Source organism: Oryctolagus cuniculus, chromosome 3 (genome assembly GCF_964237555.1).
Source record: "Oryctolagus cuniculus chromosome 3, mOryCun1.1, whole genome shotgun sequence".
Taxonomy (NCBI): domain Eukaryota; kingdom Metazoa; phylum Chordata; class Mammalia; order Lagomorpha; family Leporidae; genus Oryctolagus; species Oryctolagus cuniculus.
The window spans coordinates 141,457,742-141,485,677 of NC_091434.1; the positions used below are offsets into that span (position 1 = coordinate 141,457,742).

General features: G+C 46.2%; 2 protein-coding genes and 1 pseudogene across 8 annotated transcripts in view; 1 reads left to right on the top strand and 2 right to left on the bottom strand.

The window, feature by feature from the left end:
- The window catches only part of FBXL13 (F-box and leucine rich repeat protein 13), a 252,385-nt gene that overhangs the window by 220,973 nt on the left and 3,476 nt on the right, over positions 1 to 27,936 (top strand). For 6 of the 7 annotated variants that reach the window (XM_051848861.2, XM_051848859.2, XM_051848860.2 and 3 more), the window contains one exon: positions 22,659 to 22,793. In XM_051848861.2, coding sequence (XP_051704821.2) covers positions 22,659 to 22,793 — 135 coding nt within the window. Of the gene's footprint in view, positions 1 to 13,414; positions 13,559 to 22,658; positions 22,794 to 27,936 lie in introns of those variants that run through there. The other variant, XM_051848865.2, reaches the window with a different exon arrangement.
- On the bottom strand, positions 20,993 to 21,092 carry LOC127491898 (U6 spliceosomal RNA; annotated as a pseudogene).
- FAM185A (family with sequence similarity 185 member A) overlaps positions 23,294 to 27,936 on the bottom strand; it is a 75,013-nt gene continuing 70,370 nt past the window's right edge. The window contains exon 8 of the mRNA XM_070071211.1: positions 23,294 to 23,414. Within this exon, the coding sequence (XP_069927312.1) occupies positions 23,368 to 23,414 (47 nt within the window). The 3' untranslated portion in view covers positions 23,294 to 23,367. The remainder of the gene's footprint in view (positions 23,415 to 27,936) is intronic.

The following is a 27,936-nucleotide window of genomic DNA, read 5'->3' on the forward strand; positions in this document are numbered from 1 at the left end:
CACCTGGGCCATCCTCCACTGCACTCCCTGGCCACAGCAGAGGGCTGGCCTGGAAGAGGGGCAACCGGGACAGAATCCGGCGCCCCAAACGGGACTAGAACCTGGTGTGCCGGTGCCGCTAGGCGGAGGATTAGCCTAGTGAGCCGTTAAGTAAGGATTTCAACAGTTTGCTCCCACACAGAAACATAAAGTGAAAAATAATAAATGATTTTTTTAAATGATGATGAAATCAGATCAGACCTCATGTCATGTTTAATCCCAGTGAGAGTCAAGTTGGGAATTGATAATTTCTTTTTTTTTTTTTTTGTTTTTTTTACAGAAGATCAGTTTAGTGTACATTAAGTAAAGATTTCAATCGTTTGCACCCCCATAGAAACACAAAGTGAAATATACTGTTTGAGTACTCGTTATAGCATTAAGCCTCAGTGTACAGCACGTTAAGGACAGAGATCCTACATGAGGAGTAAGTGCACAGTGACTCCTGTTGTTGACTTTACAAATTGACACTCCTGTCTATGGCATCAGTAATCTCCCTATGCTCCAGTCATGAGTTTCCAAGGCTATGGAAGCCCCTTGAGTTCTCCGACTCTTATCTTGTTTAGACACGGTCATAGTCAAAGTGGAGGTTCTCTCCTCCCTTCAGAGAAAGGCACCTCCCTCTTTGAAGACCTGTTCTTTCCACTGGGATCTCACTCACAGAGATCTTTTTGCCAGAGTGTCTTGGCTTTCCATGCCTGAAATACTCTCATGGGCTTTTCAGCCAGATCCGAGTGCCTTTAGGGCTGATTCTGAGGCCAGAGTGCTATTTAGGACATCCGCCATTCTATGAGTCTGCTGAGTATCTCACTTCCCATGTTGGATCACTCTCCCCTTTATTTATTCTATCGGTTAGTGTTAGCAGATACTAGACTTGTTTATGTGCTCCCTTTGACTCTTAGTCCTTTCATTATGATCAATTGTGAACTGAAATTGATCACTTGGAATAGTGAGATGGCATTGGCACATGACACCTTGATGGGATTGAACTGGAATCCCCTGGTATGTTTCCAACTCTACCAATTGGGGCAAGTCAGCCCGAGCATGCCCCAAATTATACATCTCTTCCCTCTCTTATTCCCACTCTTATGTTTAACAGGGATCACATTTCAGTTAATTTTCAACACTTAAGAATAACTGTGTGATAATTACAGAATTAAACCAGTCATATTAAGTAGAACAGACAAAAAAAATACTAAGAGGGATAATGTATTAAGTTGTCCATTAGCAGTCAGGGCTATGCTGATCAAGTCACCATTTCTCATAGTGTCCATTTCACTTCAGGAGGTTTCCTTTTTGGTGTTTAGTCAGTTGTCACCGATCAGGGAGAACATATGGTATTTGTCCCTTTGGGACTGGCTTACTTCACTCAGCATGATGTGTTCCAGATTCCTCCATTTTGTTGCAAATGACTGGATTTCGTTGTTTCTTACTGCGGTATAGTATTCTAAAGAATACATATCCCATAATTTCTTTATCCAGTCTACCATTGATGGGCATTTAGGTTGGTTCCAGGTCTTGGCTATTGTGAATTGAGCTGCAATAAACATTAGGGTGCAGACCGCTTTTTTGTTTGCCAATTTAAATTCCTTTGGGTAAATTCCAAGGAGTGGGATGGCTGGGTCAAACGGTAGGGTTATATTCAGGTTTCTGAGGAATCTCCAGACTGACTTCCATAGTGGCTTGACCAGTTTGCATTCCCACCAACAGTGGGTTAGTGTCCCTTTTTCCCCACATCCTCGCCAGCATCTGTTGTTGCTAGATTTCTGTATGTGAGCCATTCTAACCGGGGTGAGGTGAAACCTCATTGTGGTTTTGATTTACATTTCCCTGATTGCTAGTGACCTTGAACATTTTTTCATGTGCCTGTTGGCCATTTGGATTTCCTCTTTCGAAAAATGTCTATTGAAGTCCTTGGCCCATCTCTTAAGTGGGTTGTTGGTTTTGTTTTTGTGGAGTTTCTTGATCTCTTTGTAGATTCTGGTTATTAACCCTTTATCTGTTGCATAGTTTGCAAATATTTTTTCCCATTCTGTCGGTTGTCTCTTCACTCTCCTGACTGTTTCTTTTGCAGTACAGAAACTTCTCAATTTGATGCAATCCCAATAGTTGATTTTGGCTTTGACTGTCTGTGCCTCCCGGGTCTTTTCCAGAAATTCTTTGCCTGTGCCAATATCTTGAAGGGTTTCTCCAATGTTCTCTAATAACTTAATGGTGTCAGGACGTAGATTTAGGTCTTTAATCCACGTTGAGTGGATTTTTGTGTAAGGTGTAAGGTAGGGGTCTTGCTTCATGATTCTGCACGTGGAAATCCAGTTTTCCCAGCACCATTTATTGAATAGACTGTCCTTGCTCCAGGAATTAGTTTTAGATCCTTGATCAAATATAAGTTGGCTGTAGATGTTTGGATTGATTTCTGGTGTTTCAATTCTGTTCCATTGGTCTATCCATCTGTTTCTGTACCAGTACCATGCTGTTTTGATTACAACTGCCCTGTAGTATGTCCTGAAGTCTGGTATTGTGATGCCTCCGGCTTTGTTTTTGTTGTACAAGATTGCTTTAGCTATTCGAGGTCTCTTGTGCCTCCATATGAATTTCAGCATCATTTTTTCTAGATCTGCGAAGAATGTCTTTGGTATCTTGATTGGGATTGCATTGAATCTGTAAATTGCTTTTGGGAGAATGGACATTTTGATGATGTTGATTCTTCTAATCCATGAGCATGGAAGATTTTTCCATTTCTTGGTATCCTCTTCTATTTCTTTCTTTAAGGTTTTGTAATTTTCATCGTAGAGATCTTTAACGTCCTTGGTTAAGTTTATTCCAAGGTATTTGTTTTTGTAGCTATTGTGAATGGGATCGATCTTAGCACTTCTTTCTCAGTCATGGCATTGCTTGTGTATACAAAGGCTGTTGATTTTTGTGCATTGATTTTATATCCTGCCAGTTTGCCAAACTCCTCTATGAGTTCCAATAGTCTCTTAGTAGAGTTCTTTGGATCCTCTAAGTACAGAATCATATCGTCTGCAAAGAGGGATAGTTTGACTTCTTCCTTCTTGATTTGTATTCCTTTGATTTCTTTTTCTTGTCTGATGGCTCTGGCTAAAACTTCCAGAACTATGTTAAATAGCAGTGGTGAGAGTGGGCATCCCTGCCTGGTGCCAGATTTCAGTGGAAATGCTTCCAACTTTTCCCCATTCAATAGGATGCTGGCTGTGGGTTTTTTATAAATTGCTTTGATTATATTGAGGAATGTTCCTTCTATACCCAATTTGCTTAGAGTTTTCATCATGAAAGGGTGTTGAATTTTATCAAATGCTTTCTCTGCATCAATTGAGATAACCATATGGTTTTTCTTCTGCAGTCTGTTAATGTGGTGAATCACATTGATTGATTTGCGAATGTTGAACCATCCCTGCATACCAGGGATGAATCCCACCTGGTCTGGGTGGATGATTTTCCTGATGTGTTGTTGTATTCTAATGGCCAGAATTTTATTGAGGATTTTTGCGTCTATGTTCATCAGGGATATTGGTCTGTAATTTTCTTTCAGTGCTGCATCTTTCTCTGGCTTAGGGATTAAGGTGATGCTGGCTTCATAGAAAGAATTTGGGAGGATTCCCTCTTCTTCGATTGTTCTGAATAGTTTGAGAAGAAATGGGATTAGTTCTTCTTTAAATGTCTGGTAAATTCAGCAGTGAATCCATCTGGTCCTGGGCTTTTCTTTGTTGGGAGGGCCTTTATTACTGTTTCAATTTCTGTTTCAGTTATGGGTCTATTTAGGTTTTCTATGTCTTCATGGACAACCAAATTATTTCTAATGGTAAGGAAATTGTTTTGAATATCCTCTTTTAAGAAATAATTTATTAACTATTATTCCTTTGAATGAATGCATTTTTGGAGGTACTCAAATTATAATTGACCAAATAAATTTATGAAGAGTACTTAAAATATAACTCTACATAAATGTCTATTGCTAGTATTACAGAGAATAGGAGAATAAACCAGGTAGAAGGGAGACTGATATAAAAAGTTAAAAACACCAGGTAAATAGAAAATGGGTCACTGTATTTCATTAGGAATGTTATTTTCTTTTCAAAATACAAATGGATTTGTTCACAACATGGAACACCTATGGTCTTGTGTTACGTAGTGACAGTCAGCAAAGGCACATACACAATGTTGGTTCCAGAGATTACCGTGCAGCGGGAAAATCCGTGTCACCTGGTGAGATCATAAGCCATCCTGATGCAGCACAATGCCCGGCTCATGTGTTTGGAGTGCTGCTGCTGCTGTAAACCAACCTGGGGTGCTGCCTTCACAGAGCTGCAGCACGTCCAGTTATATACTGGCCAGTAAGCAACTATATTAAGCGTTTATGTATTTGCTAGACTTTTATCATTACTCCTGCTATTTATAAGAACAAAAAGTTTACTGTACAACAGTGCGTGGTGTTACACCAGTAGCAGTCTTATGTATGCCATGGTTACGGTATCCTTTGATTGCATCATGAGGCTGTGACAACCATCTAGGTTCGCTAGCTACACTCTGTGATGTTTGTACAACACAATCACCTAACGGCACCTTCCTCAGATTTTACCTTTATCATTAAGTGATGTGTGACTATATTAACACACACACCTACAGTGATCTTTTTAATTCATCTGCAGAATATGAGGGAACTTCAAAGATCACGGGAACATGATATTAAAAGAGAAGTTTATTTTGGTGCAAAATATTCTGGAATCCATGCAGTTTTTCCTTACACGCAATTTCCATGTAAGAATTTTGAAGACCCCTAATATATATGATTTCAAAACTTTTTCACCAAAATAAACTTATCTTTCCATTCCACTTTCCCCCACATTTTAAGAATATCTTGTGTTAAGGTTTTATTGGCCAATGACCCAGTAAAATGGTGTTTGAGATATTATTTAAATTCACAGCAGTGAAAGATAAGGGAAAACCAAGCTTATCTTCACCTCACTGAACCCAGTATTAAGTATGTTTAATATTAGGGCTAGCATTTTTTTTTAATTTATTTATTTGAAAGAGTTACAGACAGAGGTAGAGATAGAGGTCAGTTGGTCTTCCATCTGCTGGTTCACTCCCCAGTGGCCACAAAGGCCAGAACTGAGCCAATCTGAAGCCAGGAGCCAGGAGCCAGGAGCTTCTTCCAGGTCTCCCACGTGGGTGCAGGGGCCCAAGGACTTGGGCCATCTTCTACTGCTTTCCCAAGTGCATTAGCAGGGAGCTGGATCAGAAGTGGAACAGCCGGGACTGGAACTGGTACCCATTTGTGTTGCTGGTGCTGCAGTCCAAGGCTTTAACCCACTGCGCCAGCCCCCTAGAGCTGTTATTTTAAGCTTATTTTCCAACATCCCAATTCATTTAGTAATCTTGCACATTGACTGTGGCAACTTTCCCGTGTCCCTCACCCCAGAAAGGAGTGTTTTTCATCTTTCTTCAGCCCAAGTCTACGTCTACTTGTATCACACTGTCCATCTCAGCATGTACTGTGTTAGTATGCCCCAAAGGCAGGCCTCTCCCTTCCCACTCATGTGTGGGTGGGACTGATTGAATACTGGAGGAGGAGTGCATACAAGGCCAAAGTGGGCAGATGGAATATTCCCCTTGTATATCAACCTTGTATCCCACAATAAGCTATAAATTTTCCATCTGCTGGTTTACTCCCTAAATAGCCACAATGGCCAGAGCTGGGTAGATCTACAGCCAAGAGCCAGAGGCCAGAGGCTTCTTCTGAGTGTCAGATAGGTGCAGGGGCCCAAGTGCTTGGCCCATCTTCTGCTTTCCCAGGCCATCAGCAGAGAGCTAGATTGGAAGTGAAGCAGCTGAGACATGAACCAGTGCCCATATAGGATGTGAGTGCTACAGGCGGCGGCTTAGCCTACTATGCCACAGCACCAACCCCATAAATTTTTTAAAGAACCAGCTTTTGGTTTCCTTGAATTCTCTATTATTTTTCTGTTTTTAATTTCATCATATTGGCTCTAATTTTTATTATTTTTTCCTGCTTATTTTGGATTTAATTTGCTCTTCTAGTTTCTTAAGACAGAAGTTTTGATCGTTGATTTTAGATCTTTCTTCTTTTCTAATACACAGACCAAATACTAGAAATCTCTCCCTAGGCACTGCTTTCGGTGTACCCTACAAATTTTCATAAGTTATATTTGTATTTGCATTCAGTTCAAGAGATTTAAAAATATCTCTTGAAAATTTCTCTCTGACCCATGTGTTATTTGGAAGTGTCTTGTTTAATCTCTAAATATGTTAGGATTTCCTAGCTATCTTTCTGTTGATTTCTAGCCTCATTCCATTGTGCTTTGTTTTTAAAGATTTATTTCTTTATTGGAAAGGCAGAGATTTACAGAGAGGCAGAGAGAGACAGAGATTATTCCATGTGCTGGTTCACTCCCCAAATGGCTGCAACAGCTAGAGCTGTGCTGATCCGAAGCCAGGAGCTTCCTCTGGGTCTCCTCCGCGGGTGTAGAAGCCCACGCACTTGGGCCATCTTCTTACTGCTTTCCCAGGCCATGAGCAGGGAGCTGGATCAGAAGAGGAGTAGCCTGGACTCGAATCAGCACCCTTATGGGAAGTCAGTGCCACGGACAGAGGCTTAGCCCACTATGCCACAGCGCTGGCCCCCCATTGTGCTTTGAAAGTGTGCTTTGTGGCCAGTGCTGCGGCTCACTAGGCTAATCCTCCGCCTTGTGGCGCCGGCACACCAGGTTCTAGTCCCGGTCGGGGCGCCGGATTCTGTCCTGGTTGCCCCTCTTCCAGGCCAGCTCTCTGCTGTGGCCAGGGAGTGCAGTGGAGGATGGCCCAAGTGCTTGGGCCCTGCACCCCATGGGAGACCAGGAGAAGCACCTGGCTCTTGCCTTTGGATCAGCGCTGTGCGCCGGCCGCAGCGCGCCAGCCGCGGCAGCCATTGGAGGGTGAACCAATGGCAAAGGAAGACCTTTCTCTCTGTCTCTCTCTCTCACTGTCCACTCTGCCTGTCCATAAAAAAAAGAAAGAAAGAAAGAAAGAAAGAAAGAAAGAAAGAAAGAAAGAGTGTTTTGTATGGGTTCTGATCTTTTTTGTTGTGCTGTTACACAAGGGCCCTTGTGTGGCCGTAAGGCATGGGGTGAGGGAACCCGTTCTACATTCCTGTGATTAATTCTCAGTCTTTTAGATGGCCTGGCCCCAGGACTGAGTTCACTTTCCTAATGCCCCCAAACAGCAAAGACAGGAAGGTCAGTGAGGACTGGAGTTGGGCTTTGTCCTGTCTCAATGTGGAAGGCTGGAGAGGCCCGGAGTTCAGTGTTTCCCTTCACACACATACATGCACCCACACACCCGCCCACCCACACACATACATACACATCCCCCCTATACCCCCCAATACAACACCTCCCCACACACATACACAAACCTCCCCCGCATATACATACACACACCACACCCACACGCAGCACACACATAACACACCCACACACATACACACACATCGCACCCCACACACATACACAACATCCCCCACATATACATACACACACCACACCCAAACCTACACCCACACATAACACATCCACACACATACACACAGCATACCCCCACACACATACACACACATCACACCCACCCACACACATACACAACAGCCCCCTACATATACATATGCACACTCTGCATCCACACCCATACACAACATACACATGCATACACACAACATACCTGCACATACATACACGCACATTGCACTCAGCACCCACACCCACACACACTCACACATACATACACACAACATACCCACACATACATATACATACATTGCACCCACACACACAGTACACCCCCAACACATACATACACATACCCACACATATAAACACACTCCCACACACATACACACACAGATAACACCCCCACACATACATACATACACACACCCCACACACACTCCCACACATATACAATACCCCTGCACACACATGCATACACACACAGCACCCACATACACGTGCAACACACATGCACACATACATACACACAACACATAGATACACCACACTCAAACACACACATAGCACACATACATATCACACACACCCCACACACACATACACATACACACACCCACACATATACACACATGCTCACACCATCCCCCATCCCCACCCCTACCCCCTTGTTCCACTCGGGTGGAACCACATTAATCAGGTACTTTCCCTCGAGGACAGGCTTCAGCGAGAGAGGCCTGTTCTTTTCCTGGGATCAGACACTCAGGGATACTCAGACATGGTTACTTGCCCCCTCCCATTGCCTAAAGCATGACTTTTTCCTCTACCTTCACCCTGAGAACCTGGCTGGCCTCCCTGGGGACAAAACCCTTGGAAGCGAGCAGACCCCCTCACCTTGGGCCTGAGGACGTCTCTCAAGCCAGCCCGGTCTCAGCCTCCAGCAGTCAGTCCGTTACCCGTTCGGTATTCCTGCTGATCCTGGATCCCGCGCAGGCTTCGGTTCCGGGCCAGCCCCGGTTCTCGGTGTTCACCTGTGACTCCGGTTCTCAGGCTGGCGGCTTGCCCCGTGACCGCTGTCATCTGACAGACCTCGGAAGACTCGCGGGTTCTCAGCTTGTTCAGCGTTTCTCCTGTTTGGACGCTGGGAATGAGAGACAACCGGAAGGCTGGAGCATTCCCCTGGGCTGTGTGGGTGTTGGCTGAATCGGGCGCATCCAGGAGGAGTGATGAGGGTGAGGGAGGCTCTGAATCAGATCCTGAGACCGCGGGAGGGCGCGGGAGCTGGGAGCCTGTGGCGGGGCTGGGTGGGCAGGCGGCTGGCCCTGCTGAGCGTTGCACGTGGCTGTGACCGCCGCCCATCCTTCCCGCTCGCCACAGTGCGGCCTGCAGGGCTGCGCCCCCACGGCTGGGGCCTGTGTCACACCTCAGTTTGAGTATTTCCGTCACGTGTGTTCAGAAGGATTCTTAAGCTTCCTTAACGTGACAGTAGGATATTATTTGCAATTATGGAATCGGAAACAATTTAAATGATTGATGAGGCTACTCCCTGCCTTCTTGTATGACTCTGCTCAAATTGTCTCATGTCCAGTGACTGTCATTTATTTTGTGAAAATGTGGCTTCTAGGCCGGCGCCGCGGCTCACTAGGCTAATCCTCTGCCTTGTGGCGCCAGCACACCGGGTTCTAGTCCCGGTCGGGGAGCCGGATTCTGTCCCGGTTGCCCCTCTTCCAGGCCAGCTCTCTGCTGTGGCCAGGGAGTGCAGTGGAGGATGGCCCAAGTGCTTGGGCCCTGCACCCCATGGGAGACCAGGAAAAGCACCTGGCTCCTGGCTCCTGCCATCGGATCAGCGCGGTGCGCCAGCTGCAGCACGCCGGCCGCGGCGGCCATTGGAGGGTGAACCAACGGCAAAGGAAGACCTTTCTCTCTGTCTCTCTCTCTCACTGTCCACTCTGCCTGTCAAAAAAATAAAATAAAATAAAAATAAAAAAAAAGAAAATGTGGCTTCTTGCTTAGTGACTGAACTGAAATATTTTGGATTTGAATTTCTATGTAGTGGACACCGAGCTAATCTGATTTTGAAAACATCATTATAAACTTTTTTTAATGTTGAGGTTTGGACCAGTGAACTGGAGTAAGTTTATACACAGCAAATCTAATACTGTATGGCAGTTGGTAGGTAACATTGATTTAGCGCTTAGTGCATGTCAGACAGTATTGTATTTGCTCTAGACAAGAATACTTGAAAAAGTTCATGGAAATTGGAATTAAAGGATAAATTCATTATGGTGCACAAATTTTTTGAAATGTTTATATAGGTTTTTCATAATTTGCAAGTGTCTGATGTTAGAAGTGAAATGTTCTGGAAGTATTAGAAATAGCGTGAGTATAGAGAGAAAAAGTGTGTTTTTCCTATACATGGGGTGATTTTTATTTAAGATTCACTCATTTGTTTATTTAAAGGCAGAGTTACAGAGAGGCAGAGGCAAGAGAGAGAGGTCTTCCATCCGATGGTTCACTCCCCAGATGGCTGCAATGACGAGAGCTGCTCCGATCCGACGCCAGGAGCCAGGAGCTTCTTCCGGGTCTCCCACGTGGGTGCAGGGGCCCAAGGACTTGGGCCGTCTTCCACTGCTTTCCCAGGCCATAGCGCTGGATGGGAAGTGGAGCAATCGGTTCTCGAACCGGTGTGCATATGGGATGCTGATACTGCAGGTGGTGGCTTTACCACAGCACCGGCCCCTTCTCATCTACTCTTAGGACAGAGTCTTCTTTGAGGGGAGAGACGAGGGAGAAAAAAACACAAGTGCTCCCATCTACTGGTCCATTCTCCAAATGGCCAAGAGGAAACCCAGGAACGCAATTCAGTCTCCCACATAGGGTTCCATAGGCAGGAACACTATGACTTGAGCCATCATTGTCACCTCCCAAGGTCTACGCTGCCAGGAAGCTGGAACCAGAGCCAGCTGTGCAGCCCAGGCACTCTGATGGGAGTGACACACAGGCAGCTTAACTGGTGTCTTAACCACCAGGCCAAACGCCTGCTCCAGGACTGTCTTTGAGGCACCTACCTCTCTCTCTCTCTCTCTCTCTCACTCTCTCTCTCTCTCTCTCTCTCTCTCTCTGGGCCGTGGCAGCTGCAGGCAGGCTAAGGGAGCTCTGTTGGAATTTGTTTCTGTTTTTACTTACAAGTGGTTTGGAGGTCTCTGATTCCAAATGATGATGAATTGTGGGTCCTGTACGGTTGATTTGTTCTCTCTGGAGATTTTCTGGTCTGAAGGGAAGGGGAATTCTCCAACTTGAACAATTGTTGTTCTTCAAATCCAAGCATGGGCTCATGTTTGCCTTTATTAACAGAGACAGGTGTCTGCTTTTTGGCGTTCTGCAATGAGAAATCAGTGGGCACAGGATTTATAACCACACAAGAGAAATAAGAAGTATATGGCAGGGCCCAGCATTGTGGCGTAGCTGGTAAAGCCACTGCCTGTGGCGCCGGCATCCCAAATGGGCACTGGTTGGAGATCCAGGGGCCCCACTTCCAATCCAGCTTTCTGCTATGACCTGGGAAAGCAGTAGAAGATGGCCCAAGTCCTTGGGCCCCTGCACCCATGTGGGAGACCCGGAAAAGGCTCCTGGCTCCTGGCTGCAGATTGGTGCAGCTCCAGCCATGTGGCCTTTTTGGGGAGTGAACCAGCAGATGGAAGACCTCTCTGTCTCTCTCTGCCTCTCCCTTCTCTGAATAACTCTGACTTTCAAATAAATAAATAAATCTTTAAAAAAAAAAGGCAGCATGTGGCAGGGGTTCAGCCTCCCCCGCGCTCTCTGTCTTTCCTGCCCAGCTCGGCTGCCTGTTCTTCACAGGCTGACTTACTGGTACCTTGCAAATGGCACTGTTGATGAGTTCAAGTGAGGGAACCCAGATCAGTGGTGTCACATCCTTTGATGATCTCAGAGGCACCTGATGACGTTTGTTTGCGGGGTGTAAGCAGCAGCAGCAATGCTAAAACTTTCAATTCCCCTAGTACCTTCTTAGGACCCCTTCTTTTTTGAGGCCCTCAATCTTGTCCCAGCTGCTTGAGCATTTGAGACATGTTCCTCTCACCTTTAGTCTTCAATGGGTTTTTAGCCTCTTAGATTATCAATTGTAAAACATATGTATTTATTTAATTCACTTATTTGAACAGCAGAGAGAGACTGGGGGGTGGGGGAGGGAGGAAAGGAAGGAAACAGGCAGAGAGCTCCTAACTGCCAGCTTACTCTCCTAAACACCTGCATCAGCCAGGATTGGGCCAGGTCAAAACCAGAAGCTTGGAACACAATCTGTCTCTCACATGAGTGGCAGGCACCCAAGTACTTGAACCATCAGCTGCCGCCTTTCAGGGTGCACATTAGCAGGAAGGGGGAATCAGGAGAGGAGGCAGGACTGGAACCCAGGCACTCTGATATGGGGTGCAGGCCTCCCATCCCAATGTCTTAACCACTGCAATAAATTTCCATCCCTATAAACTCCTGATTTTCGTTTCTATTTGACCTTTCGTAACAGTATTGTCTTGCTTTACAAATATAAAGGAGAACAGAGATGAGGGATCAAAGAAGAAGGGACAAGGAAGTGCAGCCATGTAGGGCCAATCATTATCTACTTCATAGTTGAGAGAACAGCAAACCGAGATCCACTGGTTCATGTGGCTTTCAGCGTGACTCAGGAACGTCCAGTAGATGTGAGTCTGCTCCACGCAGAGCCTAAGTGGGAACTGAGGGTTCGGTATTCTCAGTCCTCGCTCCCAGGGCTACCTGAGCCCGGGATGTGAAATCATTAGAACTGATGTGGAGCTCTGTCTGGCCTGGACACTAAGGTCAGAAAGTCCCAGGAGCTCCAACCTTATTGAGCAACCGTCCTATCCGAGTCTTCTCCCCGGAATGGCCTGCGGCCAGCCTCTTGACCATGGGTCTCTAGAGTGTAACAAAGGTTGAGTTCATGTGGCCTAAGAGCAAGAACTGGATTACTTCCCAGTGATTCTTTTTATTTATTTGGCGAGAGAGTGAGAGAGCAAGAGAGCTCTCCATCATTGGCTCACTCTCTAAATGCCTGCATTGGGTTGGGGACACTTGGGTGGCAGGAGCCCCATTACCTGAGTCGTCACTGCTGCCACCCAGTGTGTGCATTAACAGGAAGCTGGAGTTGGGAGCCAGAGCTGGGAATTGAACCCAGGTACTGCAGTGTGGGATGTGGGCTCTTAACCAACGTCTTAACTGCTAAGCCAGAGGCCCACCTCTCTGAATCACTGAACTTTCTAACTAGTTACATATATTGGTTCTGTCGGATTCTCACCCATCATTCTTGCCAGTTGGTAGACTCTACCCTGTGGTGCTCAAGGAAAATTGATTTTGTTAGCCATTGACATGGACTGTGATGCCAACAATGGATTAGATATCTTGGCTCCAAACAGCAACCATTTTTTAAAAGTCAACAGGACTCTCTATTTGGTTTCCAAGATTGAGTCATTCAGGAATTATCAAAGAATGAGATTTTAGTAACTCCACCTCCTCTCCAGGGATGAAGTGATATTATGGGTTGCAAGGGAAGCAGCAAACAGAATTCCTTTCCAAAATGGCTTTAAATCATGGCCTTTTGGTGCAGCAGAAATTCTGCAGTCGCCTGTCTGGGGAGGTGGGACAACCAGACACTTAGACCCTGTGTCTACTGGTCACATTGTGCAGGAAAATCTCTCTTCCTGTCTAATACTCCAGGCTACCATTGGGAAATACTTAATAGCTTATGATGAAGATCCCAGGGGATCTGAGGCTTAGAATTGTTTTACAGGGCCTTGGGAGAGGGAACTAAGAGATTCTTCTTGCAGAATTCAAGATGTGAGAGTATCTGAGAACTCAATCTCTGTGAAACCTGGAACAATTAAGAGCTTTGCTACAAAAATCTGTGTGCGAGGTGGCTGTCCAGGCTAAGAATGGCCTTCAAAAAGCTAGAACAGAACAACGTGGCCCAGGAGACCCGGAGCACCTGGAACCAGCTGGGAATCACAGAGGAACTCCTGCCAAGATACTTAGACCCTGTTCTTCAAAGACTGAGCAAAAGAAACAAGCTCAGTATTCTCTGTTCCCGCTGACATCAGTGTGTTTCCATTTGCGGAGGCAGCACAACAGAGTTAGAAATTTGCCAGACTTCAAAAGATGTGGGATTTGACAGCTTGTCAGTTTCCCATAGTCTGCAAGGTTCCCCGGAAGACTGGAGAGCCCTGGGTACTGTGTTGTCTTGGCTGAGAAGCAGCTGAAGCTGGGAACACCCCCACGCCAACACTGGCTCCTGGCCCACTCCCCGCCAGGGAGAACCACTCCCGGACAACTGAAGTTCTGCTGAGCTTGCTAAAGGGGTGTGCACGTCTGTTATTCTCATGTCGAGCACCCACAGAGCAGAGCTTATCAGAGACCTCGTTAAAAGGAAGATAATCCACAGGAGGCTGCTCCCACACCTTTGGCTGCCCCTGGAACATTAGTGTAGCCCTATGAAAGATGAAATTTGCCAAAAGTTAACCAAAGCCTGTCAGATTGGATAAATAAAAAGGCAGGGAAAATAAACATCAGAATCCCTCTTTCCAACTCTTAGCTTGAATCTCTGTTTCTTTAGCTTCTTACACCAAATAGGCCGATTTGGGTTTGATCCTCTTTCTGGGTGACACGCCCAGGCTTTGCTCATTGTGCCTCACCCAACGTGGCCAGGGTGCCTGTGGCATGTCCCATGGGAGCTGTTTTTCTCCATGTTATGAGTTTTTTTTGTTTGTTTGTTTGTTTTTTTTTTTTTTTTTTTTTTTTTTTTTTTTTTTTTTTTTTTTTTTGACAGGCAGAGTGGACAGAGAGAGAGAGACAGAGAGAAAGATCTTCCTTTGCCGTTGGTTCACCCTCCAATGGCTGCCGCGGCTGGCGCACCACGCTGATCCGAAGGCAGATCCGCGCTGGCCACAGCAGAGAACTGGCCTGGAAGAGGGGCAACCGGGACAGAATCCAGTGCCCCAACTGGGACTAGAACCTGGTGTGCCTAGTGAGCCGCGGTGTCGGCCCATGTTATGAGTTCTAATAACCCTTTCTGTCACTTCCAGTTCTGTTGTTCATGGTGTTTTCTCATCCCAAGGGCCTCATCACATTGGAGGTGATGTTTCCCGGTCTTGAAGTGAGGGACAGGGTGGCCCCAGGATCTCCGTGGTTCCACGGTGGACACATAAAAAGCCAGTGTGTGTATAAGGTGCTGTGTCTGTCTCTTTTATTCGGAAGATACAGTGTATCCCCTTCTTTCAGTAAGCCTATGAGATAGGTAGACAGATTTGTTCTCCCCTCGGAGATGAAGAAACTCGAAGTCAAATGGCTTGTTCAAGGTCACGGAGAAACCCTGCCAGATTCCAGACCCTGTGCTTTCCTGCAACTGGCCGTCTCCCTGCATTACATCATCCCTGGCTCCATCCTGTCCCAACGCGGGAGGTCAGAGCAGGACTGACAGGTCATGAACTCGTATTTCTTAGAGATCTTTAAATGTGGGAAGTCACAGGAGGGTGGTGTGGCAGCTAGGTTGTCGTTTTCTTTCTTTTTCCTTTTTAAATATTTATTTATTTGAAAGGCAGAATGAGAGAGGCAGAGACTGAGAGAGAAAGACATCTTCCACCCATTGGTTCACTGTAACGTGCCGACGCGGGCTGGGGCTAGGCCGGGAGCCAGGGGCTCCATCTGGGTCTCCCACATGGGTGTAGGAGCCTGAGGGCTTGGGCCACCTTCTGATACTTTTGCAGGCACAGGAGTGGGGAACTAGTGAAACCAGTGCTCCAATGTGAGATCCTGCACGGCAGGCAGCCCCTTCACCCACTGTGCCACAGCGCCAGCCCCAGGCTGCCATTTCCTTAAGGAAGGATAAGAAACAGAACAAAAGTTGATAGAGCTGGTTGTTCACATAGAAATTCTTCGTGTCTTTCAGACTGGTTGTTACAGCTGAGGTCCTTGTCCCACACCTAATGGATCACCAGCTAATTGGGCCACGGGGTACCCCCCTTTTTTGTAAATTACCAAGAAATGGAGAAAGTGTGGATGATTCTGCAGACTACAACACAAGAAAAATACCTCATTGCTCTTTGAGTAGTCCAACTCCAGCTCATTTTTATTTTGGAGATAAAAATGTAAAGCCGGTAACTTTTCTGCAATTTTTTTCCAACACATTCTAATTACCAAAAGTAATTCAAGGCTACTTGTTTTGGTCATTTCCTAATCTTTTGTCCTTTGGGTTTTCCCAGGGCACATTATGTTCTCTGCTTACCCCTTCTGTTCTTTAGCTTCCCCCATTTGCCTTCTTTTTATGTATCTGCCACATCTTATATTTTAAAAGCAATTCCCTTGTTTTTACCAAATTCCTGGAATTGGTGCATCTCACAACCCATGAAGCTTTGCTGACAACCAAACTGAGAAAGCCTCTCCACAGGAAGCTTTTTCTCTGGCAAATGAACAAAACAGTGTGTTTGGTGTGCCTAGAAAGCGCGTGCACTTCGAGAACTTTTCTTTAGATTTATTTTCATGCCATACATTTTTACTTGTCTTCGTATGTTTATGACATATAACATATCTGACCAGCCGAACATCTACGTAACTTACAAAGTTCATTAAGAGATACTTCTTGAAAATGTGTTCTCTAAGAATCTTTCCTGTGGTGTTCATGATGGAATAAATTTGGCAAGCAGTCACACAGAAGCGGTGAATACAATACTAGTTCTAGGTGTGATTTGCTGCGGGCCCGCTGTGTGCCGGGTACCGCTCAGTGGCAAACTCAGACGCAATCACTGAATTTTCCCAACTCTAGGAAGTCAGTGCCCTGTTAACATACAATGTCATTCCCATGTTGCAGATGAGTACATTGCGGTTCAGAGAGGTTGGGTAATTTATCCAGACATAGAACTTCCAAGAGCAAGATTTGAACTCAGGCCACTGCATGCCCCAGCTTCGTGCCCTCTGTAATGCTTTCAAAATAAATAAATATTTTTTAAAAAGATTTCTAAATCTTATAAATTTTAAAATCTTTTTTTAAAAAAAGATTTATTTATTTATTGGAAAGGCAGAGTTACAGAAATGCAGAGACAGAGAGACAGAAGTTTTCCATCCTCTGGTTCACTCCTCAAATGGCCACAACAGCCAGGGCTGGGCCAGGGGAAGCCAGGACCTTCATCTGGGTCACTGACATGGGTGCAAGAGCCCATGGACTTGGCCCATCTTCTGCCACTTTCCCAGGCACATTAGCCAGGAGCTGGATCAGAAGTGGAGCAACCAGGACTCAAACTGGCGCACATATGGGATGCCAGCCCTGTAAACAGTGGTTCAACCATCTATGCCACAGAGCCAGCCCCAATAAATCTTTAATTTTAAAAAAAATCAGCAGTAGCTAAAATCAATGCCAAAAACAACACAATTAGGCTCATCTGAGTAGCTGTAATGGAAGTAGAAAGTGAGAAAAAAAAATGGAAAAGCTGTAGGAACGTGGAAGAGGCATTTCTTGCTCAAGAATGAATTGGGGGTGGGGAATGGCATTGTGGTGTAGCAGGATGGGCCACGGCCTGCAGGGCCAGCATCCCATATGGGCAATGGTTCAAGTCCTGGCTACTCCACTTCTGATCCAGCTCCCTGCTAATGTGCCTGGGAGATCAACAGAGGATAGCCCAAGTGCTTGCATACCTGGCACCCACGTGCAAGACCAGGAAGAAGCTCCTGCCTGCTGGATGCAGCCTGGCCCAGCCCTGGCTGTTGTGGCTATTTAGGGAGTGAACCAGTGGTTGGAAGACCTCTCCCTCTCTTCTTTCTGTCTCTGTCTCTGTCTCTGTAACTCTGCCTTTTAAATAAACACCATAAATATTTTAAAAAATAACAAAGACTGAATTGAGGAACTGTGTGAAAGGAGCCACATTTGAGCTAATGCGAAGCTAAAGCTGACAGTCTAGGTCACCGTAGCTTTTCGTACCGAGTTTCACCATGGCTGTACTTTGGAAATACCTGCACTGGACCCATTGTGGTCCCCTTTCCCTTTCACAGAGTCCTCTCTGTACTGAAAGCCGCGTGTCCCCTGAGTCTGGGCTGGCCTCTGGCAGGAGGGCTGCGGGTGCAGGATGGCACTGTGGGATTGGTTCCAGTGCCCGGGCCGTGAGCTCTCCCACTTGCTCTCATGCTGAGTGGGAACACGCCCATCTTTGGGGGATGCAGCTGTACATCTCATATTATGTAGGAGATCCAAATGCGAATTCAAAACCGGAATTTTGTATTTAGTTTACGACTGAAAATCATGTAAGTTGTATGCTAGCCTCTGAGGCTGTCAGAGATAATCATTATAGAAAATGATTCTTGACAGCACAAGATCTTTCCAGAATTATCAACAGACAAGGGGGACAAAAAAAAGCAGCCAATGTTGCGGTAGACCCCATCAGGACCTAATGAGGCAAACAGCCAATAGAGGATGTCATGAGCATGAAACACGAAATGATTTGGTCTAAGGCAAGGACCTGCCACCTGTCAAGCTGGTTTAAGTCAGGACTTCGACAGAAGCACATTACTGTGACAGCAAATTCAAGGGAAACCCAGTTCTTCTACATACCCAACTGAGGAATGTAGCTTCACACTGACTCAGCTCAGAAGATCCGGGCGGGGGGTGGGTGGGGGAGAGGGAGGTTCAACTCTGTCAGAGACTTAAAGTTGTTATCCCACAGCAAAATTGTGATATGTGAGCAGGGAGCCAAATCTGCTCGCTTTTATATATTTCTCTATCTTCACTAGGAAAGACTTGGACTGGGCAGAAGGGTGGGGTAGCTTTTCCAAGAAAGGAAACTCGGTGTCATTGACATGTGTTTGGTTCTGGAGGACCGGAGCTAGAGAGCAGATGAGAATCTTGTCTAAGGGGGGAGACGGGATTTCGTGAGTGATGATGTGGACATAGGCCTACGGACTTCAGTACTTAAGTGACCTACACATCTGTAAGGAAAGTGCGAATTGTAAGAGAGGAGAAGTTTTGACTTTAGTTCTGGAATTCACCACCGATTGGAGCATAAAGCATTGGGCCCATCTTTGTGCCTCAGATTTTCAAAGGATGTGAATGGTACCAGACATGCATCAGGGACCTTAGAATTATTGTTGATAAGCTATTTTTAGTTTCAATAGCTTATTAAACAGTTTAATAGCTTATTAAAGCCTCTGAGAAAGTTCACAGAATATCGGAGTCGTTAAAAAGGCATGGAGCAGGACTGATTCAGCAGGTCCAAGATGTTGGCAGAGCTACTGCACAGGAATTCTCAGACACTCTGAGCCTTGGGTGTCCCTTTAACGCTTGTTTCAGCTTTCAATAAATTACTCCAGGGCCCAGCGCTGTGGCATAGTGGATAAAGTCTCTGCCTGCAGTGCTGGCATCCCATATGGGCGCCGGTTAGAGTCCCTGCTGCTCCACTTCCAATCCAGCTCTCCGCTATGGCCTGGGAAAGCAGAAGATGGCCCAAGTCCTTGGACTTCTGCGCTTTCATGGGAGACCTGGAGGAGGCTCCTGGCTCCTGGCTTTGGATCGGCACAGCTCTGGCCATTGCAGCCATTTGGGGAGTGAACCAGCAGTTGGAAGACCTCTCTCTCTCTCTCTCTGTCTCTCTTTCCTTCTCTTTCTGTATAACTCTGACTTTCAAATAAATAAATAAATCTTTTAAAAAAATTACTCTGATGGTTTAAATATTCTTTCTTGCTTTAAATTTCCTCTGGTTCCTGAATCTCTATCCATTCTCTAAGTAGAAAGTGATGTTTTCCTACTTTGCAACCCAAGAGTTCTTTTTTTTTTTTGGACAGGCAGAGTGGACAGTGAGAGAGAGAGACAGAGAGAAAGGTCTTCCTTTGCCGTTGGTTCACCCTCCAATGGCCGCCCCGGCTGGCACGCTGTGGCCGGCGCACCGCGCTGATCTGATGGCAGGAGCCAGGTGCTTCTCCTGGTCTCCCATGGGGTGCAGGGCCCAAGCACTTGGGCCATCCTCCACTGCACTCCCTGGCCACAGCAGAGAGCTGGCCTGGAAGAGGGGCAACCGGGACAGAATCCAGTGCCCCGACCGGGGCTAGAACCCAATGTGCTGGCGCCGCAAGGCGGAGGATTAGCCTAGTGAGCTGTGGCGCCAGCCACAAGAGTTCCTTTTTTAAAAAAGATTTACTTATTTGAAAGTCAGAGTTACAGAGAGAGAGGGAAAGGGAGAAGGGGGGGAGGGAGAGAGGGAGAGAGAGAGAGAGAGAGAGGGAGAGATCTTCCATCTGCTGGTTCACTCCCAAGATGGCCACAATGGCCAGGGCTGGGCCAGGTCAAAGAGCCAGGAGCTTCTTCCAGGTCTCCCACCTGGGTGGCAGGGGCCTCAACACTTGGGCCATCCTCTGCTGCTTTCCCAGGCCTTTAGCAGGAAGCTGGATCAGAGTGGAGGAGCTGGGGCACAAACTGGAGCTCCTATGGCATGCCAGCATTTCAGGTGGTGGCTTTATTCGCGGCACCACAATGCTGACCCTAGCACAAAAGTTCTTGTATTATGAAAGCAGTCTTTTTAATTTTCTTGAGAACACTTAGAAAAGGTCAGCCAAATGACTAGTATTTATTGAGAATGTACTGTGTTCCAAATATGATCCTTGCAAGGGGATATCAAAGCTCGCAGCGTTCCAGGCAGTGCCATGAGACACCTACTGCTCTCTCACTGAGAAGGTTATTGAATCTCTGAGCTGAGAGGCAAGACCATAGATTCCAGTCATGCAAAGATAGACACCCAGCTGCGCCCCTCTGGGTGTGGCCTCTATCCTGGATTATCTCCAAGGACAGGGGCCTCACTGTTTCCTGGCAAGCTGCCCCTTCCAGTTTCTGAGCTCACTTAGTTGCTAGACCGGACAGATTTCCATGCAGTTAGTCAGAATACAGGAACGAGTTGAGTGGCGTAAGTGCTGAATCAGTTGGAAAAGACAAGCTGTGCGTGAGATCAGAGGCTGGGGTAATCACTGCTGGCTGTTTGTGGGCAGGGAAAGATGGTGATTTGTGGTGAAATAAGCAGTATCTTTTAGATTTCTGGAAAGTTCAGTACAAGTGTGCCTCTATTATTATTGGTGTCATATACACATCCCAGTGATAATTAATATTTATTTTATTCTTAATGAGATGCAAAGTTTTTTAAACTGACAAATGTACATATTTATGGAGTGAAACCTGATGTTTTGATACATGTATCAAAATGGTTACCTCATTGATGAACATGTATATTGGCTCATATACATTTTGAGGGTGTGAGAACATTGAAACTTTCTTGTTTAAATTCATTCAAAGGCTACTCTCAGTATTCAAATACACAACACCTCATTATGAATTATAGCCACCATGTTGCACAACAGATCTCCTGAATTTTTCCCTACTTACTGAGAAAAATAGAGGATGCCTCACAGATTGGCATGCCATCCTTGCACCGGGGATGAGTTCTTCTCTGTATTGTTCCAATTGTAGTATACATACGCATTGCCAAAGTTAAGGTGTCGGTTAACATTATAGAGTGCTCACTATGTGCCCAAGCACTAACCACAGCACTAACCAGTGTCACTGCTGTGTACTGTAGGCAGCATCGTGACTAACGAGAGAATCCCTTTTGTGTTAGGAGCCGTCTCAGAGATACGTGTTATTTTATAACCTGCACGAGCACACTTTCTATGGGTATTGCTACCATTTTCCCCAAGGAGAAGATGCTGGGGCTGGGAGACGCTCTGTAACCCACACAGTGGCCAAGCCAGGGTGCTGGCCCTGCTCTGTGGGATGCCGCGGCCCTAGTCTTATCTTCTGTCTTTTCCCGCCTCTTCTATGAACTGGCTGAAGAAAAGAGTTGGCTACCTACTTCTTGCCAGTCGTCTTTAGGGCTGAAATGAGAGCGAACAGGCAAAAACATGAGAGAGAAGGCAACTGGTGGTTTTATCCCTGGCGTCCTCCTGATGGCCATGAACTGATCTTGTAGCCCAGGTCCTGCCTTTACACCTGAGAGGAAAAGAACAAGTTGTCCCGTGGACACCCACTGTTAACTTACAGACAAGGAATACCTTACAGTAACCCACTAGGCTTTCTAAGTCTAGCGAGTATAGCTAGACTAGTAAGTGATGACTTACTGCGGTCTCCGAGAACTTTAAGAGCTTGAACTGCTTCACGGTGAGGCAAACCCTCGGCACAGCCTGAGCACGTGTACTTACGTGTAACTCTTACACTTGGGGCAGGCACATCTCCCAGAAGTATCACCGTGAATGGGGCACGATTTCTGGTTTCTACCTGCTTGATTTATTAGTGCATTTTGGCAAACACGGTTTGGTGTACTTTGGTGAATCCTTCTGTTCCGGTGTAAGTGCTGAGTTCCAAGCTTTTATTTCCTGGTCGACTGCTTTTATCACTCAGTTCGACTTGTACTGAAAATAGGCATGAAAATTAAGAGATAGTGTGATAAAGGGAAGATTTCCAAGGACTTGCAGGCCCTTTTCTAACCCTAGACGTTCCTGATGCCCGTCTTGGAATTTCAAAACAGTGTTGTTTTCCTGAAGATAAGAAACTGAGGCATCAAAGGGTTAAATGACTTGTGAAGTTTCAGATGTAACAGGTGGTGGACAAGAAATTAAAACCCACGTCTGTCTGACTCTAAAGAATTCCTCTTTGCATCACATTCCTCTGTCAACTCCAGAGTGCTTGCCATCCAATTTCACCTCCAGATTCCTTTTCCTCAACTCATTTGGCTGAATATAACACTAATAACTACTGACCCAGTGAGTCAAATGTCACCAGTTCTAACTTCAGGAGGACTAAATTTTGTTAGCAGGCATTTGAGTTTTACCAATTGGTGAAGCTGGTGTGTGAGGATCTTTCATTGTAAAAAGATTTGGGAGCTAATTTTTGTTCCTTTTTGTGAAAATAAGACACGGTGTTTATATGTCAGAGACTTAAATGTATCCTAAGTGAACCGCTATGGCTAAGGTGGCTCTAGATAAATGCAACACTTGAATAAAGATTTGGCAATGGAAAAAAAAAAAAAAAAAACCCTTTGACCTTGGCATTTCTTACAGGCGTTCTGCAAAAGCTCACGAACCCTGGAACACTTGGATGTCTCGTATTGCCCTCAGCTGTCAGACGATACTATTAGAGCGTTGGCCATTTACTGTGTCAACCTCACGTCTCTCAGCGTTGCTGGCTGTCCCAAGGTGAGTAAAGGCATCAGCGCTCAGACAGATCCAACGGAAGCCCTGCCAGAGCACCCAGGTGGCGCCGCAGCCAGGGGCTGGGCTCGTCCTAGAACTTACTTGCTTTGGTGTTCATTTGATTCTTTTCCTATCGTCCAATTGGCAACTGCTTTATGATTTCATTCATGTGTCAAAGCACTTTCAAAATGCTAAAAACATAATTCTGATACAACTATAAACGTGTCAAAGATTTATTTAATTCATTCATGTCAGAACAATCCAAATGATGAAACACTGAATCAATTTCGTATTTATAGGAACTGAAGAGAGAATGTTGGATTATGATTGTTAGGTTAGATCAAAAATTGGTCCATGTCCTATACGGCAATAAAGCTGTAACTTTGGGTTTATAGCTTCTGTCAGCTAGAAATAATTTTCGTCTCCCCTGGACAAACATATAACATGTTGATATGCAACTTCACTGAGTTTTGGCCTTGCGACTAGTAAACAGCACATCAAAGGCGTAATTCTCTGGCGAATTCCTTAGGTGGACAAGTTAAACAGTGTTCTAGCATGACACTGAAAGGGCATGCGATCATCTTTTTGTCTCCTTTTCAAGTATTTGATCATTTTTCTTGGCATCTGTGTATAAAAGAAATATGTAATCATTGTAGACAAAGTTGAGCTACAGATAAAAAGTTTACAGGAGAAAGTACAATTCCTCTGCCATTCCACTGCTCAGATATGGTCGGCCTCATGTAAGTAATTTCTAGATATTTTTCTATGTACAAAAAGATTAAAAATAATTATTTAAAAGTTTGTATTTATGCTTGTTTTTTTTTAAATGGAATATTTTCCAAAATACACTGTAATCTACTTTCTTTTTTCTTACTATATTATTGACATACCTCCATGCTAACAGAGACCTTGGGGTTAATATGGTGCATTGAATAAATACACACATGATAATACAGCCCCAGAACTGAAGAGGAAGAGGAAGGGCCCATGTGGGTGAGGAAAACATGGGAAGAGCCAAGAGCAAAAACACTTTGGGGCCGGCGCCACGGCTCACTAGGCTAATCCTCCGCCTAGCGGCGCCGGCACACCGGGTTCTAGTCCTGGTTGGGGCACCGGATTCTGTCCCGGTTGCCCCTCTTCCAGGCCAGCTCTCTGCTGTGGTCAGGGAGTGCAGTGGAGGATGGCCCAAGTGCTTGGGCCCTGCACCCCATGGGAGACCAGGAGAAGCACCTGGCTCCTGCCATCGGATCAGCGCGGTGCACGGGCCGCAGGCTGCAGCAGCCATTGGAGGGTGAACCAGCGGCAAAGGAAGACCTTTCTGTCTGTCTCTCTCTCTCTCACTGTCCACTCTACCTGTCAAAAAAAAAAAAAAAAAAAAGAAAAACACTTTGGAAGCATGAAAATAGAGGGACTTGTTTAGCAGACTAAGGACAGCTTTGAATCCTAAGCTAACAAACAGTAGGGAGAGCTGGGAAAAAAAAAAATATATATATATATATATATATAATTTGCACCATGATCTTCAAACCTGGCAGCATCTTGTGCCCCTGGAACTGGGTTAAGAGGGGAGCGAAAATAAGGAATCTGGAGTAAAGACTGGAGATGCGGATCGTTCCCTGGATCTGTCACTTTTGGGCCAATGTCCCTCCTCACCCCCAAAAGAAGCCTGGAGATTGACTTCCTACGTCCAGGCTTCTCAACCCTGACACTTCATGCTTTGGACAAGATTGTTCTTGGCAGTGGTGAGTGGGGATCGCCAGTGCACTGCGACGTGTTGACCAGCACCCCTGCCCTCTGCTCATGCACTGTGACCTGCACCCAACCCCCATCTGTCCAGTCCTGACAGCCAGACACCTGGTGATGTCTCCAGGCTCCTGATAGAGACCCATTACTCCAAAGAGAGTAACACAGAGGGTCGTGGCGGTGCTGGGAGCACCCTGTGTAGTTGAGGGTGTGGGTGCGAGAGGGAAGAGGGGAATTAAGCGGCTGAGTTGTGAGTGCAGACACTGGAGAACTTTTTCCAACCCAATATCCAGAGCTTGGCTGCCAGGTCTTATTTTTTTTTCCAGGCAGGCGATTGCAACATCTTGTCTCAGGGGGCCTTTGACTAGCCCTAGCCTAAAACTCTTGACCTTGAGGAGTTTCCCAACAAATCACCTGCCTTGACCGTGCCTCCCCCAGTGGGGCTTAGACAGCAAATCTCCACCCCTGCACCCGGAACACCCCTCTTCAACATGAGCATCCAGGCAGACACTACCAGGCAGAGAAGTTTCTAAGGGAAACAATCAAGGCCAGAATCCGTGGACAGGAAACAACGTGCAGTTGACAAGAAAACTACAAAAATGTTTTAAAAACTCCTTGGGAATTGCAAGGTCATTAGCAACCTTGTTCCCCTCTGTGATGCACAGCATTGGGCATTTGTTTAATTCGATTTGTTCCAACACTCAAGCAGCCCTGCACTGGAGCCAGTCTGGAAATTGAGCTCCTGTGTTGCTCAGTGTGTGGCAGCTGGGTTGAGAGAACCGTGCTAGAACCTCCTGCGTCTCCCGTGGCTAGCCGTGCTGCCCCACGGAGGAGGCGGAGGCAAGGGGAGAGATGCGGTAAACCATGACAGAGTGAAGCCAGAAAGCTCACAGCAAAGTTCTTTTTATTTAATAAAAGGCTTGTTTAGAAGTGGGGAAACCAGGGGCTGGCCTTGTGGCCCAGTGGGTTAAGCTGCATGTGCGTTGCCAGCATCTCATGTGGGCACCTGCTTGCTATACTATTGACATACCTCCACGCTAATAGACACCTTGGGGTTAATATGGCGCATTGACTAAATACACACATGATGGCGCTGCCCCAGAACTGAAGAGGAAGAGGAAGGGCACCCCTTCGAGTCCCAGCTGCTCCACTTCCCACCCAGCTCCCTGCTAATGCACCTGGAAAAGCAGCAGAAGTTGGCCCAAACACTTGGGCCCCTGCACCCACATGAGAAACCTGGATAGAGTTCCTGGCTCCTGGCTTCAGCCTGACCATTGCGGCCATTTGAGGAGTGACCCAGCAAATGGAAGATCTCTATCACTCTCTGTCTCCCACTCTGCCTTTCAAATAATTTAAATAAATATTAGGGGAAAAACAAGAGTTGGGGGAGGCCAGATGTCCTTCTGGTCCTAGGAGGGCACAGATCAGGAGCACAGTGCTGACTGCTGCTGCCTGCAGCCGCCACAGTGGTGGCTCACAGAGATCCTGGAGGCCACAGCACAGACACAGAGTGAAACACGGCTCCCTGGGGACCACTGCAGCTATAAGGCAGGTGCACCTGGGGACTGGGCTTTTTCATGGCTTTGCTAATTAAGGGAGAAAGTAGGAGAATGAGGAAAGGCAGGAGTCTAGTAAGAATAGGAATTAGGGTGGAGGATGTTTTTTCCTTTTTTTTTTTAATAGGGAGAAACTGAGGAAATTTCTTCTAGAAACCATGAGGTAGACACTGTTTTTTGCAACCTAGAAGCTAGGGATGTGTAATATAAATGAGATGTCATGAAATGCATTGCTCTGCGTCAAAGGTCTGGGGAAAGAGAAAGGTCAGGGCTATATGTTCCTCCAGAAGTCTGCTATAAAGAACGAGAAGGCTTTTTCATCGCCCCCTCAAATGCTGCAGTCAGATTGTGGGGCGGATGAATATGCTGAGTCAGGATTTGGCAGCCGTCATCTGGGACAGTTCAGGAATAGTCCCTGGCTCACCTCACCCAGAAGTCGTGGATTGTGGTCCCTACTATATAAACCCATGCAGGTTGCTTTTAGGGAGCCAAACACATAGTCATACTTGGATCATCATTTGTTTTTAAGATTTATTTACTTTTTTATTTTACTTATTTTACTTATTTATTTACTTATTTATTTGAAAGGAGAGAGAGAGAGAGATCTTCCATCCATGGGTTTACTACCCCAATGGCTACAATAGGCAGGATTGGGCCAGGTCAAAACCAGGAGCCAGGAGCTCCATGTGGGACCCCCATGTGGGTGGTAAGAACTCAAGTACTTGCGCCATCATCTGCTGCATTCCCAGAAGCATCTGCAGGGAGCTGGATCAGAGGCAGAGGAGAGAGAACTCAAAGCAGTGCTCTGCCAAGGGATACAAGTGTCCCAAGCAGCGGCTGAGCCCACTGCAGCATTATGTGAGTCCCTTAGATCCTCTTTCAAGGTCAGGTCTTCCAAAAGCCCACAGGTGAATCCTGAGTGGCCACCTTATTCATCTCCTAAGAGGTCAGCTCTTCCCTGCAGCTACCTCACCTCCAAGGTCACTCACTGCTTCCTTATCCAAGACAACAATAAAATGCCAAAGCATGCACATGTAGGCCCACATGGAGAAGAGAAAAAGCTGGCTGTTCTGGCACTCGGCACTGCTGTCTTCGATCTTCATGGCGTTGGTATGAGGGAGGAGTCCGCAATGTTTAGAGAAAAAGAATCAGAACTTGGGAAAAGAGGAAAATTGAAGCAAATTCCAGAATAACAATGACAAGCTATTTCTCAGTGCATGCCTGGGGAAGATAAGTAAGCAAAAAGAGACAGACCTGGGCTTTGGAATTGCAGGTGTAGCTGTCAGGGAGGTGTAGATCATGTGAGGCAGGTTCACCAACTTGCCTGAGTCTGGTGAGACGGAACCCATTCCCATGCAGCAAGTTACATGGTGAGATTTATTACTGACGGACAGGCAGCAGGGACACCGGAAGCCTAGAACGCATCCAGAGACAGTTCCCCGAGGCTCAGGAAAGCCCCCCGGCACCGAGGGATGCCCTGACAATGCACGCCTCACTTGCATTGCCCAGAGGGACTCTGGAAAGCAGTTCGCCCTGGGTTTTGTGCTCCAGGCGCAGGGCAGCATTGCTCCAGCTGCACACTCGCTGAGCCATCTTGCCAGTTTCTATGCTGGCCTGAGCGGCATCATTCAAAATGCAGACACTCATATTCACTGCGTTCTCTCCAAGCCTGGTAATATCATTTATACACACCCAGTGTAATGCCTTCCACATACGGAATGACGATGTGTGGGTGTTTCTTTGTTTGTATTTTGCTTTTTTATTTGCAAGTAACTTCCAGAAGTGGTAGCTATTTAACAAGTCGATAAACTGAGGTTCAGAGAATGTAAGCTGTTTAGTCATGGTCA